At 29.4% G+C, this 15176-nt stretch overlaps 1 protein-coding gene and 1 long non-coding RNA gene across 8 annotated transcripts; one reads left to right on the forward strand and one right to left on the reverse strand.

Moving 5' to 3' along the window:
* The first annotated feature begins 3791 nt into the window (after window positions 1–3791).
* Window positions 3792–6070, forward strand: LOC127241971 (F-box protein At5g67140-like). 2 transcript variants are annotated; one of them, XM_051261273.1, is made up of 5 exons: window positions 3792–4025; window positions 4162–4299; window positions 5242–5377; window positions 5462–5560; window positions 5647–6070. In XM_051261273.1, the coding sequence occupies exons 1-5, from the start codon at window positions 3931–3933 to the stop codon at window positions 5854–5856; spliced, it is 678 nt and encodes a 225-aa protein (XP_051117230.1). In that variant the 5' UTR covers window positions 3792–3930; the 3' UTR covers window positions 5857–6070. The 2 variants fall into 2 exon arrangements, with proteins under 2 accessions (XP_051117230.1, XP_051117229.1); XM_051261272.1 differs by having other exon boundaries at window positions 3799–4025; window positions 4153–4299.
* A 1129-nt stretch (window positions 6071–7199) lies between these two features.
* Window positions 7200–13580, reverse strand: LOC127242407 (uncharacterized). 6 transcript variants are annotated; one of them, XR_007836773.1, is made up of 9 exons: window positions 13326–13577; window positions 12734–12827; window positions 11737–11949; window positions 10804–11028; window positions 10528–10599; window positions 9130–9395; window positions 8327–8520; window positions 7863–8231; window positions 7203–7727 (listed from the first exon to the last, which is right to left on the reverse strand). It is a non-coding gene; the product is annotated as an uncharacterized LOC127242407 (long non-coding RNA). The 6 variants fall into 6 exon arrangements; XR_007836775.1 differs by having other exon boundaries at window positions 7200–7727; window positions 8327–9395; window positions 10804–10991; window positions 13326–13580; XR_007836774.1 differs by having other exon boundaries at window positions 7200–7727; window positions 8327–9533; window positions 13326–13580.
* Between the last annotated feature and the right edge of the window lie 1596 nt (window positions 13581–15176).

The raw sequence follows: 15176 nt of genomic DNA on the forward strand, positions 1-15176 counted from the left end.
TCTTATGGAATAATATGGGTGATATAAACAGATATAGATGATACTAAAATAAATTTATAATATAATTAATAATTATTTAATTTAATATTTTTTAAAAAAATAATAATAAAATCTGTACAGAAAACCCAACCTATATATGTTCCGGGCTGTTAATATTAGTCGCTCCCGGGTGCGGAGATCCGGATTTGATCGCAACCGTTAATTTTATTATGGACGGTGTGGATTTGTTTGAAAGTTTGGAGCTGGAGTGGGGACCAGAAAAGATGGTTGCGTATAATAAGCAATTAATTAAGGGGACAGATAGAGTCAGATAGTGAGTACACAGAAGACAATGCCAGTTGGTATTTTAAATAAATAAATAATTAATTAATTAATTAAAGTTTGTCTGTTGGGATTTAAGATTATTTTATTATGTGCCTTTTGTTGATTTTATTTGAGAGCTAAATCGTGTTGTCTTCATCAGTGACCAAATTGGGAATTGATTAATTAAAGTCGTACTGAAAATCTTGTGGGTTTTCTTAGTATTGTTCGATTTTAATTTTTTTGCCAATTTTAAAAATTATGGAAAATTGAGGTTATTAACTTAGTATTGTTCATTATGCTGTGTACTCTTCCAAGAAAAAATAATTTTTTAAAATGTCATTAGAATTTTAATAAAATTCTTAATTAATGAAAATAAATTTTCGTGACTGCTGCCCACCGACGTTTAAATAATATTATATATATATATTATATACGTGTTTGTATGTGTAGTGGGCAGTGAATAATACTCCCTTCGTCCCAAGAGGAACGAACTCTTTTGTTACAGACACTGTTTTTTGAATAGTGTAAATTAGTAAGATATTAATAATAAGTTATAATATTAGTTTATTATTTTTTATATAAATAATATTATTAGTATTTTAAAAAAATTTAAAATTATATCTCGAAAAAATATATGTATATCATTTTGTAGATAATTAAATTTTATATAATACAAATAAATAAAAAATGAGAAGTTTTAAATATAGATAAAAAAGTATATTGAGAGATAGAAATAAAGAGGTTTTGAATGAATCCTACGTGTAACATGTCAAAAGTTTAATTAAATTGATTTATATTTGTTAAGTATGTTTAAAATTGATAAAGTTACCAAAAATTAAAATGGATCATCTTTTGTGTGACGTACAAAAAAAGAAAAATGGGTCGGCGGGACGGAGGGAATAGTATAATAGTTTATTATTCTCAAGTCCATTATATTATCAATTTTTTTTTTTGTTAAAACACAAAACATATGTATTTTTAATAAATATGATAATATGCCTATTATAAATATCATCAAATTTATTTAATATTATTATATCAAATTCAACTATAAAAGCAAAAAAAAGAAAAAAAAAAAGAAAAATTTATACATATAAAAAATAACTATCAATTTATTATTTAAATATAACACACTCTTATTTTTATATTTTCTATTCATATGGTCGATTTAATTTATCTCATACTCCCTCCGTCCAGCTACAAATTATGCATATTTCTATTTTGGGACGTCCAACTATAAAATAACCATTTCATTAAAATCTTTATTTTTTCCACAAATACCCTTACTTTATATCACATCATTACTTTTATACCAAAAAAAAAGAGCAAAAATGTCATTACACTACTTTTACCTATCCACTATAATTAAAATAATATTATTTCTTAAACTCTGCGCCAAAAATAAATGTATACTTATTGCTTGGACGGATGAAGTATTTTTTTTCTTATTTCTTATTCTCTTTTTGAAAAAAAAAATAAAATTACACAATGTAGTATTTTTTTTTAATCTTTTAATTTCAATTAAATTACTTAATTATTTTAATTTTAACTATAATTATTTTTATTAATATTTTTTTTAGTAATTACTAAATTATAAATGCAATTAATGATTGAAATAATTATAGAGTGGTAATATCAATATGGGCTGGACAGATAGATTGGATCAAGCCCATACCCAAATGTATGTTTTATTATTATTATTTATGCAAGAAAGAACCTACGTATGTCTTATTTTTGGAAAACAATTTGCTTTGTGTTTTGATTTAATTTGTTTTATTTTATTTTAAATAGTATCTTAATTATATATATTATTAAAAAAGCAAATATACTATTATTTAAAATATTAATATTTTGAGATAAAAAAATATGTTATTCGTCATGAAAAAAGTAGGTATATTTACTTTTGGCATATATTTTTATGTGATGTGGATTTTTAGTAATTTATAATTAAAAAAATAATATGGGTTTTTCTTATGCTAAGAAGGTATACCAATCAATTTTTTATGATTAAAAAAAAAAAACTTCTGTTTTTTGGTGCAAATAAATTATTTTACTATTTATTATCTTAAGTTCTTTATTTAAATAATACTCATTCATTCAGCTCATTTAACAAGTTTATATGTTATTATAATTGATATTTAATTATTTTAATTATCATAATTTTAATAATTAAATTTTTTTAAATATTTTCTTTAGTTTTCTCAATAAAATTACCTTTCAAAATTTTGAGTCAATTTCAGTGAGACATTTTTACTGAATAAAAAGAGTATATATGAGTATATTTAAATATATATATATTGAAAAATACTCATTCGTGTTAATACAATAGTCTTGTTTATCATTTTTGTCCGTCCCAAAATAATTTTCTTATTTTCATAAATAATCATATCACTGTAAAATTACACTTACTTTTTCATTTTTATTACACAATTATCACTATTTTTTACACTAATACACTCAATATCTTTTATTCATATTTTTTATCAACTACCAATATAATATCAATATCCTTTAAATCTCGTGTCTAATCCAATTAAGACTATATTTATGTAACGGAGGGAGTATCACGCTGGAATCCAAACATATAACACAGCCATAGATTATAGTCTTTAAACATGATAGGAAGTTTCAGGATGGTCAAGCGGTATGATATTCTTGTGAAGTAATTAAAATATAAGCTTGTTGATTTTTAAATATTAATTATTATATAGAAATATAATATAAATTAAAAAAAATTGACAAAAATATTTCTATAGTATTTTATAATATTATATACAATGACACTTATGCAAAAAAAAAAAAAAAATACAAATATAAAGATATTTTTAATGTTAAGTACTATAACGCAAAAAATAAATGAGATCTCAACAACCAGACGAATGGAATATAAATAATTATATATTCAAATTAAAATAATTAATTAAGATTATTCAATTTATAATATAATTAAAATATGTTACAGGGTGTGTTTCTTCAAAAATTTTATTATTTGAATTTTATATTTTTTGAAAAAAAAAAAATATTTCTTCCGGTCTCATTTAATTTGTCTATTCTTTTTATTTTTATTTGTCCTATCTAATTTGTTTTTTTAAATATAATTATACACTTTTATAATTTATAATTTATTATTTTAATTAAATCATTTAAATTTTAATCTATAATTATTTTTATTAAATTATAATTATTTTTATTAATACACTAGTTCTTAGTTATTTACTGATTACTCAATACCTAACAAAAACTCTCTGCCTAATTGAAAGTAAGCAATTTAAGTGGCACAAAAAAAATATTTTTTTTACCCATAAAATATTTATTATACATTATTTTAATACCAAAAAAAAAATAATAATAATAATAATAACGAGAGGTGGAACGAATGGATCATGATCGGCCTTACCTTTTACGGAGGATAACAGTTTAAATTAGTAAAGTTACAATTCAGTCCTTTTCAGTGTTACTGTTACAGCTTACGCTCACAGACTACAAAATGTTCAAAAATCAAAGAATGGTGAAATCATGTCAAAAAGATGACGACACTTTTTGCTCAACTCATCGCTCTCGTCCTTTCTCGCGCCTCGTTTTCGGCTACATTTTCTCCCAATTCTATGCCGTCTACGCGTCGGAGCAATGGCCGGAGCAGACGAAGCGGCAATCGATTGCCTGCCGGTCGATTTATTGGCCCATATTTTCTGCCTAATTACTTGCTTCAAGGATTTAGCTCAGTAAGCACTGGATTCTTCGATTATTCGCCTTTAGAATGTTCGATTTTGGTTGAATTGATTTTCCGATTAGGTTTTGCTTTTTTCTTGTGCAATTAAATTCCTGTTATCTCTGCGCTTGTTCGGTTAGGGCAAGCAGAGTATGTACGAAATGGAGGCAGGGAGTGGAACAATCGTTGGCGCGGAGGGAGAGCTTAAGCTTTTCTGGTTGGAAAATGGACGATGAATCCACCGCTCGCTTGGTGAATCTCTCCTATGGCCTCAAGGAGCTCGATATGTAAGACGCTGTGTTCATCTTTTTCCCTCAATTTGTTAAGAATTAGGGCTTGACAGTTGACATTATTTAGGGTGTGTTTGTTTGAAGGTTTGAATTTTTCTTTGGGATTTAAATACTAAAAAATTTGAATTAGAATAATTGTATGACGTGGTATAAATAAGTATTAACGTGATATTTTAGATATAAAATTGATTTTTAGGATAATAAAAAAAATAAAAATAAAAAATAGGTGTTTTGATTTGATATTTTTGGAGAAAAATTTTGGTGCGAATAGCGGAAGTCCTCCAAAATCGTCCAAACAAATACACCATTAAAGTTAGTTTTCTGGACACAAATTTGAATAGCTTAAATTATTTAGTGTTGCTATGAATCCTTTCTTCAAAATAATTCAATCTAAACCATTGTGATGAATTATTGCTCGAATGTCTTATCATGATGATCTGATCGAACGAGTTTCAAACTTTGAACAATTGTGATCAAATGCTATAAATTAATGGCAAAATTGTCTATAACTCCTTTGTAGTTTTGAAACTTAGCCGATATTCCCTCTTTACTTTAAAATGATACTCTTTTATACTTTTAAAACCGTTGTATGAAACCACTTTGGTTTTGAAATTCAGCTTAAATCTCCACTTTACTTTAAAAATTGCATAAAAAATGTTGCATGAAACCCCTGTCATACAAAAAATATAGATAGAAAATCATCTTCTCATCACACAATGGAGGTTTTATGGTGGTGGGAATTCATGCAATATTTTTTAAAATATAAGGTGGTGTCATATAAATTTTAAAATATAGAAAGATTTTATGCTGAAGTTCGAAACCACATGGGAGTTATGAACAATTTTACCTAAATTAATTATGATTGAAATTTGTGTATAGTGTGACGCAGAAACTAGAGATGTATGCCTTTGATTCTTTAGTTTATGTCATTGAAATCAGATCAAGAAGTCGATGGGGTTGCCAAATAACAGATCGTGGAATCGAGCACCTGTCGAAGGCAAAATGTATTAGCAATCTGTCGTCGATTTCTCTGTGGGGTTCGACAGCAATCACAGACAATGGAGTTATTCAACTTGTATGTTGTCGATTCTACAAGCATTCGCCATTGGTTTTAACATTATTTCTCGACACTTAATTGACAACCATTTTTATCTTTCAGATTTCGCGAACTAATTCTCTACGACACCTCAACATTGGAGGTACATTCATCACAGATGCTTCCCTTTTTGCCATTGCCGAAAGCTGTCCTAACCTAAAGGTACGAATCTCTTGCAAAAAATTAAATAAGTAAACTCACTAGATCGAGGGTAAATTTTTTAGCAAGATGGTAAATTTTTCGTGTAGTCGCTAGTTTTGTGGGGATGCCGTCAAGTAAGTGAGATTGGACTTGTCGACATTGTAAATAAATGCCAAAAGCTCGAGTCCATCAACGTATGGGGCATGAGGGTCCCTCTTGATTGCTTCTTAGGTCTCCTCACAATTCGCCCTTCTCTTCGAATAAAACCCGAAGGTGTTTTGTTGAGCGACTACAAGTCCCGGACATTTATCCGGTAAGGATAGGCAATTTTTTCAAACGAATCTTTAAGCATTTCTCGTATTCTACGGTTTGATGGTGAAGATCCTTCAATTTATTGAAGTTTGTATATTAAGAAATAAGGGAATGTTGAAAAAAATATCTCGCATGTATGCTCAATTATTAATTTTGTCTTTTAATTGTAACCCTAACAAAAATATATTATGCATCTATCACAATTTCGTTATTTTAGTACATTACCTATGCATGAATTTTTATCCTAAGTCGCAATGACTGGCACTTCATAAACTCTAGAAAAATATATCATGTACATATCACAATTTTACTAAAAATACCATTTACATATTTTTATATTATCCAATATTATACCATGTGTCAATCAATGGCACCAAAGGGTGGATATGACAAGCCGTGAAACCCACTTGCGGTCACAGTAATAAAATAAGAGACTGTGACACTCAAGGGTGTGTTCGTTTGATGGATTTGGATAAAATTTCACTATTCATCCAAAATTTTTCCCCCAAAAATATCAAATCAAACACCTATTTTTCATTTTTTATATTATACTAAAAATCAATTTTACATTCAAAACATCACATCATCACCTATTTATATCACATCATACAACTATTCAAATTCAAAATTTTTACTATTCAAATCCCAACTCAAAATTCAAACCCCCAAACAAACACACCCTTGATATATTTTATTAGGACAATAATTAAAAGACAGTATATAGGCAATTGTACTTAAACATTGGTATGTTTTTTAGATAAGTACTTTTTATATTAGATATAGGCAATTATATCAATAATATAATGAAAAAGATTATGGTGCTGAATTTAGAAATTTAAAAAATTAGCACACTTAAAATATATAAATAGTACACATTTTTATTATATACAGGTTCATAATTATAGCGTCTGCTGTATAAGAGTATGTCAGTTGCTGAAATTAAGTATTGTATGTGTTGTGTGAGATTATATCATATATCGTTAAATTTTGTACTTATTATAAATTCAGCACTGTAGCAGCCGCCTAATATAATCAATAATTTTTTGTACTTATTATTGATTTTTCGTGAGTGAGTAGATAAAGCTTATATATATATATATATATTGTATAAGTATGTATATAAGTGACGCATGTTTATTAATGATTATAAGTTAGCATGCAGCAGCACTTAGCTGAAATTACAATTTTAATTAATAGAAACAGAACTGCCAATCTACCAAGAATGTGTTCCCTTAAAATATTATCCAAAAAATACAATATACATTTAACAATAAAAGTCGAAACATCATTTCTTACAATACTTTCACAGAATCATATATCTCACAAAAAAACTATAAGCAGTAAACAAACACACTTTAAAAATCTTGTTTTAATATTATACGTGTCCTTTAAAATATTATCCAAAAAAATACAATATACATTTAAAAATAAAAAGTCAACAAAACACCATTTTCTTATACTACTTCCACAATATCCTATATATCTCACAACAAAAATTATAAGCATTAAACAAACACACTCTAAAAATCTTGCTTACTCTAAAAATTTACAATTCCCAAACTATAAGTAAAGACACAATTATTTGTCTCCCCACACATATAGCTAATTAGACGAGATGCAATTATCGCAGTTTCTCTAGAATATACATCTTTGGTACCAACTTGTTAAAGAAAATCACGAAAAGATCGAAGCAATAATTGAGGCAACTAATCGAGATCAATGAAGCATGCATTTATCATACACGATTACAAATCCATAAACAATGACAAGCAGAACAAAAATAAATTGTACCTTAAAAGAGCCTAATTGTCCGCCTTTGCTTTGCGTGCCGCCTGGAAAGAAGCATGATGACAGCCATACATCGCTTAAGGCAGTCCTACATGCAAAGACAGAAAAATGTAGACAGTAAACATGTAATTTGAGTTCTACAACAGTAATAAATCAAATTCAATGTTACTGTTGTAGTCGGGATTAATAGCATACAATGAATTAGCAAAGAACAGATAAGTACCAATTGGCTTCTGGAGTCCACGTGCTTTGATGGTATTACCCCCAGCAGATACATGGCCCAACCGATAATTGGGAAAAGAAATATCGAAGTCTTGCTAATGAACTTAATGCTTCTCCCAAGCGTCAAAAGTGCGTATATGTTCAAAAGTCGAACACAAGGATCTTAAGTCATAAAACTAAAATCCTTCGTACTTAATCTTCATAAAGGGAGCAACAGTCACAGAAGCCCAGGGTTTGGCAACAAAGTAATGAGCTTTTCTGCGGCACCAGTCGAACATGAGCACAAAAGGATGTTCTAGAAGCATTGGAACAAAGAGGATGATGGCAGCAAGCTGTTAGGTTGTAAAAGCATATTCCTCTGATGTTTGAACTTGACACAGAATCCGACCGTAAATATTTGAGTGAGTAGTGCATATGATTGTAAAGTTTAACAGGAAATGGGAATCAGCTAGAATAGTAACACACCTGACAATGGATATGAAGCATCGGAAGACCCTACGCCAGTAAGTTCAGACCAAACAATTACATCTCTTGAAACTTTTTTCTTTGAATGACAATATCGATCACTAAACGATCTACCGAGGTTTGCTTGTGATCCAAAAGGCCATGAGCTCGAGGATGCCCACTTGAACCACATCTTGTTTCATGAGGGAGACAATCTAGACAAGAAAGTCCAGCAGAAAGGAAAATGCACAATAATTAAAAATTTTAAATAAAATAAAAACTGAAAGGATTTATCAGATCAGATATAGAATTTCACGGAGAAATGAATGGTAGAAAATAGTTTATCTATTAAAATCACAATCATACAAGAAAGGCGAGCGAAAAGGGAAATGCACAAGAATATATACACATATATATATATATATATAGAGAGAGAGAGAGAGAGAATTTACCATATCCAGAGGAACAAGAAGAATAAGAGGAAGAACCAGAGGAACAAGAAGAATAAGAGGAAGAACGTATACAACCTTTTTTTGTCTTTCATCAGGTATATACTTTCACTAAGAAACGAATGGTAGAAAACAGTTCTATCTACCAAAATCACATTTCGAAAATGCAAAGCCATGTTCTAAAAATGTTTTCAATCTCGAAATTCATTTGAAAACACCAAGCATAGGTGTATAAGCAATTGAAAGAATAGGTTAACTCCAAATAATAGCATATTTACTGCTTGATAAAACTGTATATTTCTTGAATTTTTATGTTGATTTGTTTCGCTTGATATAATCCAAAGCTCGCTTGTGGATATTATTGATATTTTTAACCTTTTTAAGAGATATTTTGGCCCAAAAATTGTCAAAGTAGAAGACCAGCGTGCTGCGGCAACAACGCTCTTTCCGCATGCACCCAAGTCGGTCCAGCCATACATCCATCATTGACGAGCGAAATTCTGAAATATTAAAGTTGTCTAAATGTTGATCTTCCAGCGGTCAACCATTCGGTTACCGGCCAGCGACGACAGCACCACTTGAATTGCGCCGATGCCCTCCGCCAAGCCAAGTCCAGCAAAGCAAGCGAGGAAGATTTGTGCCTAGCCATATCAATCCAGCAGCGAGCGAACTAGAAGTTAGAGTAGTTCCAACCGATCAACCGTCTAACTGTCCAGTTGTTGCAACAACAACTGTTTTCAATTGCTGTAATCACTCAACTACTGTCAACTGCCGAAAACCTATATAAATAGTCAAATTTCAATTGTATAAAAAGACTATGCAACAGTACATACTACATACAAGTTTACTTAGCTTTTATTTTGTTTCCGAGAGCTCCAATCCTGTAAGAAAATTCTCTCAACTAAAGGAGGTCGGGTGAGTGGAGATAGACTCTTCCCCTGACCGCCCAGTTTTAGTTTCTTTCTTAGGCAATTTTAGTTTATTTTTTAGGAAGATTTATTGCTTTTTTATTGATTTGTTAATGCTTTCATAATGTAGATATTATTGTTATTTCGTAGTTATTAATCAAATATCATGATTTCTCCATCTGCAATTTTATCCACAATTTCAAGTTATCTTTGATTGTTTAAGTCTAGAATTTTGACTTTTGCATCGTATTCGTTAATAGATTTTAAGTAGTTCAATATAGTTAAATATATGAAAGCCTTGTCGACCTGTTTAATTATTGATTTGAATTCAATTTTGATTAAAGAAATGTATTATAAGGGAAATGTTGAATTCAATTTTTATTAAAGAAATGTATTATAAGGGAAATGTTTAATGTTCTGAATCTAAGTATCACTGCCAAACACTAGTGAGTCAAGAATCTGTTTAAAATGGACAAGTATGATCAAATGCATTTATTGTGTCATTTTGTTTTATACATATATGTTTAGATGTTTCACTATCATCGTCCGTTCATTTCATCTATGGGAATTAGCCATTAAGGAACGCACAGATCACACACAAATATCTCAGTACACTCTATTCATTGATTTACTATCGCACACACACACTTTATATTTTTTGTTACAAAAACCGATTCATTTACAAGGGTAATGAAACTTGATTTGTGTAAAAAAAAATTAAAATGTTTTGCATGAAAATAAATATGTATGAAACTCAGTTATTTTTGCAACTCTAATTTATCAGAAATAATGGCAATATTCTCTGGAAAGAAGTGATTTTAAATATATTAATAAATTTCAGTGTTGAGTATAACTCATGCTATACCATTAGAAGAATTTCATTGACAAAATGCTTTTGCTTTTTCCCCACCGGCATTGCAAGCAAATTACCAAAGCTCTGCACACATTAATGAAAATTTCATAAACAAAAATGCGATTGGGTTAATTAATCATTCTACCAACATTGTTCATTAGAAGGAAATACCTAATTTTGGAAAATTATGATAAAAAAATTCTCAGTCAAATACATTAAGATCATTAACAAATGATGTAAGAAAAATAAATATAGTTAATTTTCACACTCAATGATAATTAAATATACCTTAAACTTAGATTTTCTTGTCATCCATAAAGGCTTCAACTCCATATCCGACTTTGCTCCGATAATTCCATTAGGCATGACGCTCAAACTTGTGGAATGCATACTTGTGGAATGGATAGAAAAATCCTCAACGGCAGAAAATAAATATGACTTCATCGTTGTGTTTTTATCATATTACCGAGATCTATCTGACAAATCAAAGAATCACATCTTTTTCCATCAAACCTGTGCTAGAGAACAAGATAAATACTAAAGATCAATCATAGAACAAATCCTTTTTACCTTCAGAGACAGCAATACCATTGTACTAACAACATCGAGTAAATTCAGCACTATTTGAACGAGTAAGAATCAGAGCAGCCAATGAACCAATAACACCAATCTAAACTGAAACATTTCTTTAACAAGATATCCATTCGATCCTCAAATGTCTTTAAAAATTTAGCATCAAACTCATTAAAAAAATCAAAACAATAGCAAAGATCACATCTCTTGAAACAAGATGAACAAGCCCTATTACAAGCTCTTTTCGTAGTAATTAATCAATTCAACCAATCATCCCCTCAACTTTCAGATTAAAATCAAAGATGAAATCTAAATTCTCTTCCAACAATCAGCCAACTCAAATGAAACTACATGATATCCAATTTAGAATTCAACACTTACATCGGCAATAACTATTCGTAGTTCCAAACCTTCCTAAGAATATCAGCATCACTGCCAGTTCTAACAATATAAATCAATCAAATTGATGTGAGTAATTGATCAATATCCTCTAACCCTTGCTCAACATAACAGTTAAATAATAACCTAAACACATACCCATTAAAAATTGACAATATATATTGACTGTGAAGCCCGAACACTATTCTTCGCCATGTTTTAATTCTCATGATAATTTATACTATGCGGTTGAAGCCTAAGATATTGTACCTGTAGAGTTCTCGGAGTTTCATCAAGCTAACTAAATTCTGATTTCCTCTGGGGTGACCGGTGCCATTGAAAAATGAACCACAGTGTCCTCCACAGCGCTCCGTTTGCAAAATGTGGAATGAAAATCTACCTCCAATACGGGTAGTAAGGACGAGGAATCTTAAGCAAAGCAAAAACTATTGCAATAGCAATAAGCTAGGGAACTTCAGCATTCTGCAAATAAATAAAGTAAATTATCAAGCAAAGATGAACGAATCATATATATAATTCCTCAAATGCGTGAAATGCATGGAGAGCTATCATGAACAACAACGGCACAAGAATTTAACTCTTAACCCAACTGTCACAAGACATAACTCATCTACATCCAACAAAATTTAATATGCAACAATATGCAGATTTATTAAATCCAAGCAGAATGTACACCTAACAACTAGATCAATATTATATAATTTTACTAGAATTTTGAAAACAGGATAATAGGGCACATTAAACTAAACTGATCCTTATTTATGCACAAACATAACGAGACGGATAAAACACTAGGAAAAGAATGCAGAAAGCAACTAAGTTCCAAATTCCTTGATACAGTATTCCATTTGAAAGCAGAAACAGAATGGCATCTTCTATGACTTTCTGTACATACTTGGATTTGCTGCAGGAACTCATTTCCCTTTTCATTCCAGGGATGATGCTAACAGTCTTTTCATTCGCCCTAGTTGTGTGTACTTCAATGAATGGGGCAAATATCTCATATGATTATTTTAATGGATTATTATGTCCCAGATTTAATCATATTCCATGATTTAAGTCAGCAAGGGTTTTATTCTATGAGCATGTAAAATTTATCTCACCTACATGAAAGTAAATGTCAGTTCTGCATTGTTCATAATTATCTTAACCGGCTGGGGAGCTTTATCCCAAATTTGTTTTGCCTTGTTCGCAATATTACTGATTATGAGTTTTCTAGAACCATCTGAATGGCCAACAGCCATACCTGTGCTGCAAAATACTTTCATGGTATTTCTACATCATTGATTTGGTCTAAAACTCAATGTACTGCACGGAGTCCCATGAGATAGTGGAAAGCTCTGCAAAATAATTCAAGCATTATTACAAGAGTCAATAACGATACGATTACAAATATCACAGGCTGAGCAGCATAAGAAGATCTATCTGCTTTTGAAGGTTTAATTCCTAACTAGGACTTGTGAATTACCACGAAAGATCTATGGCAATATCAGCAACTAAATATATAACTAGAATCCATATCCTCCAATATCTCTACCACCCCTAAATCCATACCCAATATAAGCAGCAGTTGCCCAGATTTCACTGCTAAATTCATTTTAGCTTCAAAATGAGTTAAAAAGCAAACAGACGGAACTACGATTGCTCATTGCCCCCGTGAATGAATGCAATTTTCGACTAATTCCTGATTCTCGTGAGAACTATCAAATTTATCTCGACGGGTACCGTCTTAGAACAACGATATTACAGTGAATAATTTCAGTTTCTACAGAGAACCGAAAACCGAATATAAACGCCTCCATACAAACAAGTGAAGTTAGACACAGAGGAGGATTAACCTATGGGGAGTGAGTGGCAGACGCATTGAGCTTCAAAGCCATTGTTTAGTGAGGTGAAACAGCAAAATCAAGTGAAGGCGACTATCTGGAACGATTCAAACAAGCATTTTTTAAAAAATTCACCGCTTCTTCGCAAATAACCAGAAACCCTTGCTGCCGACATGCCGAAAAACCCCATTACGGTCGAAATTTTGGTATACTTTTCTGGCAGTTCGTCTTCTTTATTGACACACTTTCAATCTAATTTACTTTTGGGTTTATTTCTGATTATTTTCTTTTTGTTTTGAATTTAATTTTGGTTAATTAAAAACAAAATATTGGAGGGTTTGATTGCCCAACAAATATTTACATGAAAATTTTTAATATATATTTTTTTTAATAAAAAAAATTAATATTTAATATAAAATATTATTTTTAATATAAAATCAAACATGTATATATATATATATTTTTTTTATGTTGGATATGTACCGACTGAAAAACAAAATCAGCATGTGTGTTTGTTTGGGGTTTGGATTTTGGATTAGGATTTGAATAGTAAAAATTTTGAATTTGAATAGTTGTATGATGTGATATAAATAAGAGTTAATGTGATATTTTGAATGTAAAATTGATTTTTAGTATAATATAAAAAAAATAGGTATTTAATTTGATATTTTTGGGAAAAAATTTCGAAATCCTAACAAAATGTAAATAAAAGAATACTTCATTGATTGTGGTAAAAATAGCTTTGATCCTCTAACTATTATTATATAGTTATGATTATTTAAAAAAAAACAACAAGAAAACCTAAATCCTTTTGGATTTTCTTTTTATTTCAAATTATTTTTTACACTATTTATTGGGCATAATTTTCAATAAAATTATACTCTCTCTCTATTCTATCGGAATTGAACCCTTTGATTAGGGACACATATTTATTTAAGATGAGAATGTTTAATTAGTTATGATATTATTATATTATTTTTTGTATAATTAATAATATTTATATTTTTAAAGTAAATTTAATATATATTATTAAAAAAATTATAAATACATGTTTAAATATTTAAAAATTATATAGCAATTAAAAAATATATGTAATATGGATATCATTTTGTAGAGAATAAAATCTTCTATAACACAAGTAAATAAAAAATATATATTTTTGTTTATTTATAATTAACATAAATCAATTTTATAAAAGATGCGTAGTTTTAAATATAGATAAAAATATTTATTTTTTTGAAGAGATAGGTAGAAATAAAGGAGTTTTGAGTGTACCTACGCCATTTATGATGTTGTATGTTATGTAGTTAATTAAGTTGATTTATATTTGTTAAATATGTTTTGATTTAATAATTTTTACCAAAAATATAAAGATGTCAATTGTTACTGTATAAAACAATAAGAATAAGACAATATTCAACAATCGTCAATTTTGAACTTCTTGTTTCAGTAACATAATTTCACTGTCCCGATAGTTGACCTTTGAAGTTTGTTGTTTCAATAACTTAATTTCAACATCCCGATAATTCAACTCCTTCAATAAGACCGAGATGATGCTTTTGCTCTACTGCACATTGGCAGATCTTCTCATTAAAAAAAAAAAAAAAAAATCACATCTTGATCGGGTTTCTCTTTACATGTTTGACGAACGAATAACCATTAGTGTTTGTAATATACAAGCTAGCCTACGATTATTCACAAAATTCAATGCATTTAATTTGTAATAACAATTGAACCTTCTTCCGAGATTATCCATTATCTACCTAGTGTACATTACAATTTTTATTCCGCAATGACACTCCAAATCTGAATGTGTCAACGACAAGATCCCACATTCACTGTTTAAATATACATAAAAATTTT

This window comes from Andrographis paniculata, unplaced genomic scaffold (genome assembly GCF_009805555.1).
Source record: "Andrographis paniculata isolate CXL003 unplaced genomic scaffold, ASM980555v1 Contig86END, whole genome shotgun sequence".
In the NCBI taxonomy this organism is placed as follows: Eukaryota; Viridiplantae; Streptophyta; class Magnoliopsida; order Lamiales; family Acanthaceae; genus Andrographis; species Andrographis paniculata.

Coding starts and splice junctions, on each gene's coding strand:
- LOC127241971 (XM_051261272.1), top strand. CDS start 3,931: ATGGCCGGAGCAGACGAAGCGGCAATCGATTGCCTGCCGGTCGATTTA. Junction 4,026..4,152: donor TGCTTCAAGGATTTAGCTCA/GTAAGCACTGGA, acceptor TTGTTCGGTTAG/GGCAAGCAGAGTATGTACGA. Junction 5,561..5,646: donor AAAGCTGTCCTAACCTAAAG/GTACGAATCTCT, acceptor TTTTTCGTGTAG/TCGCTAGTTTTGTGGGGATG.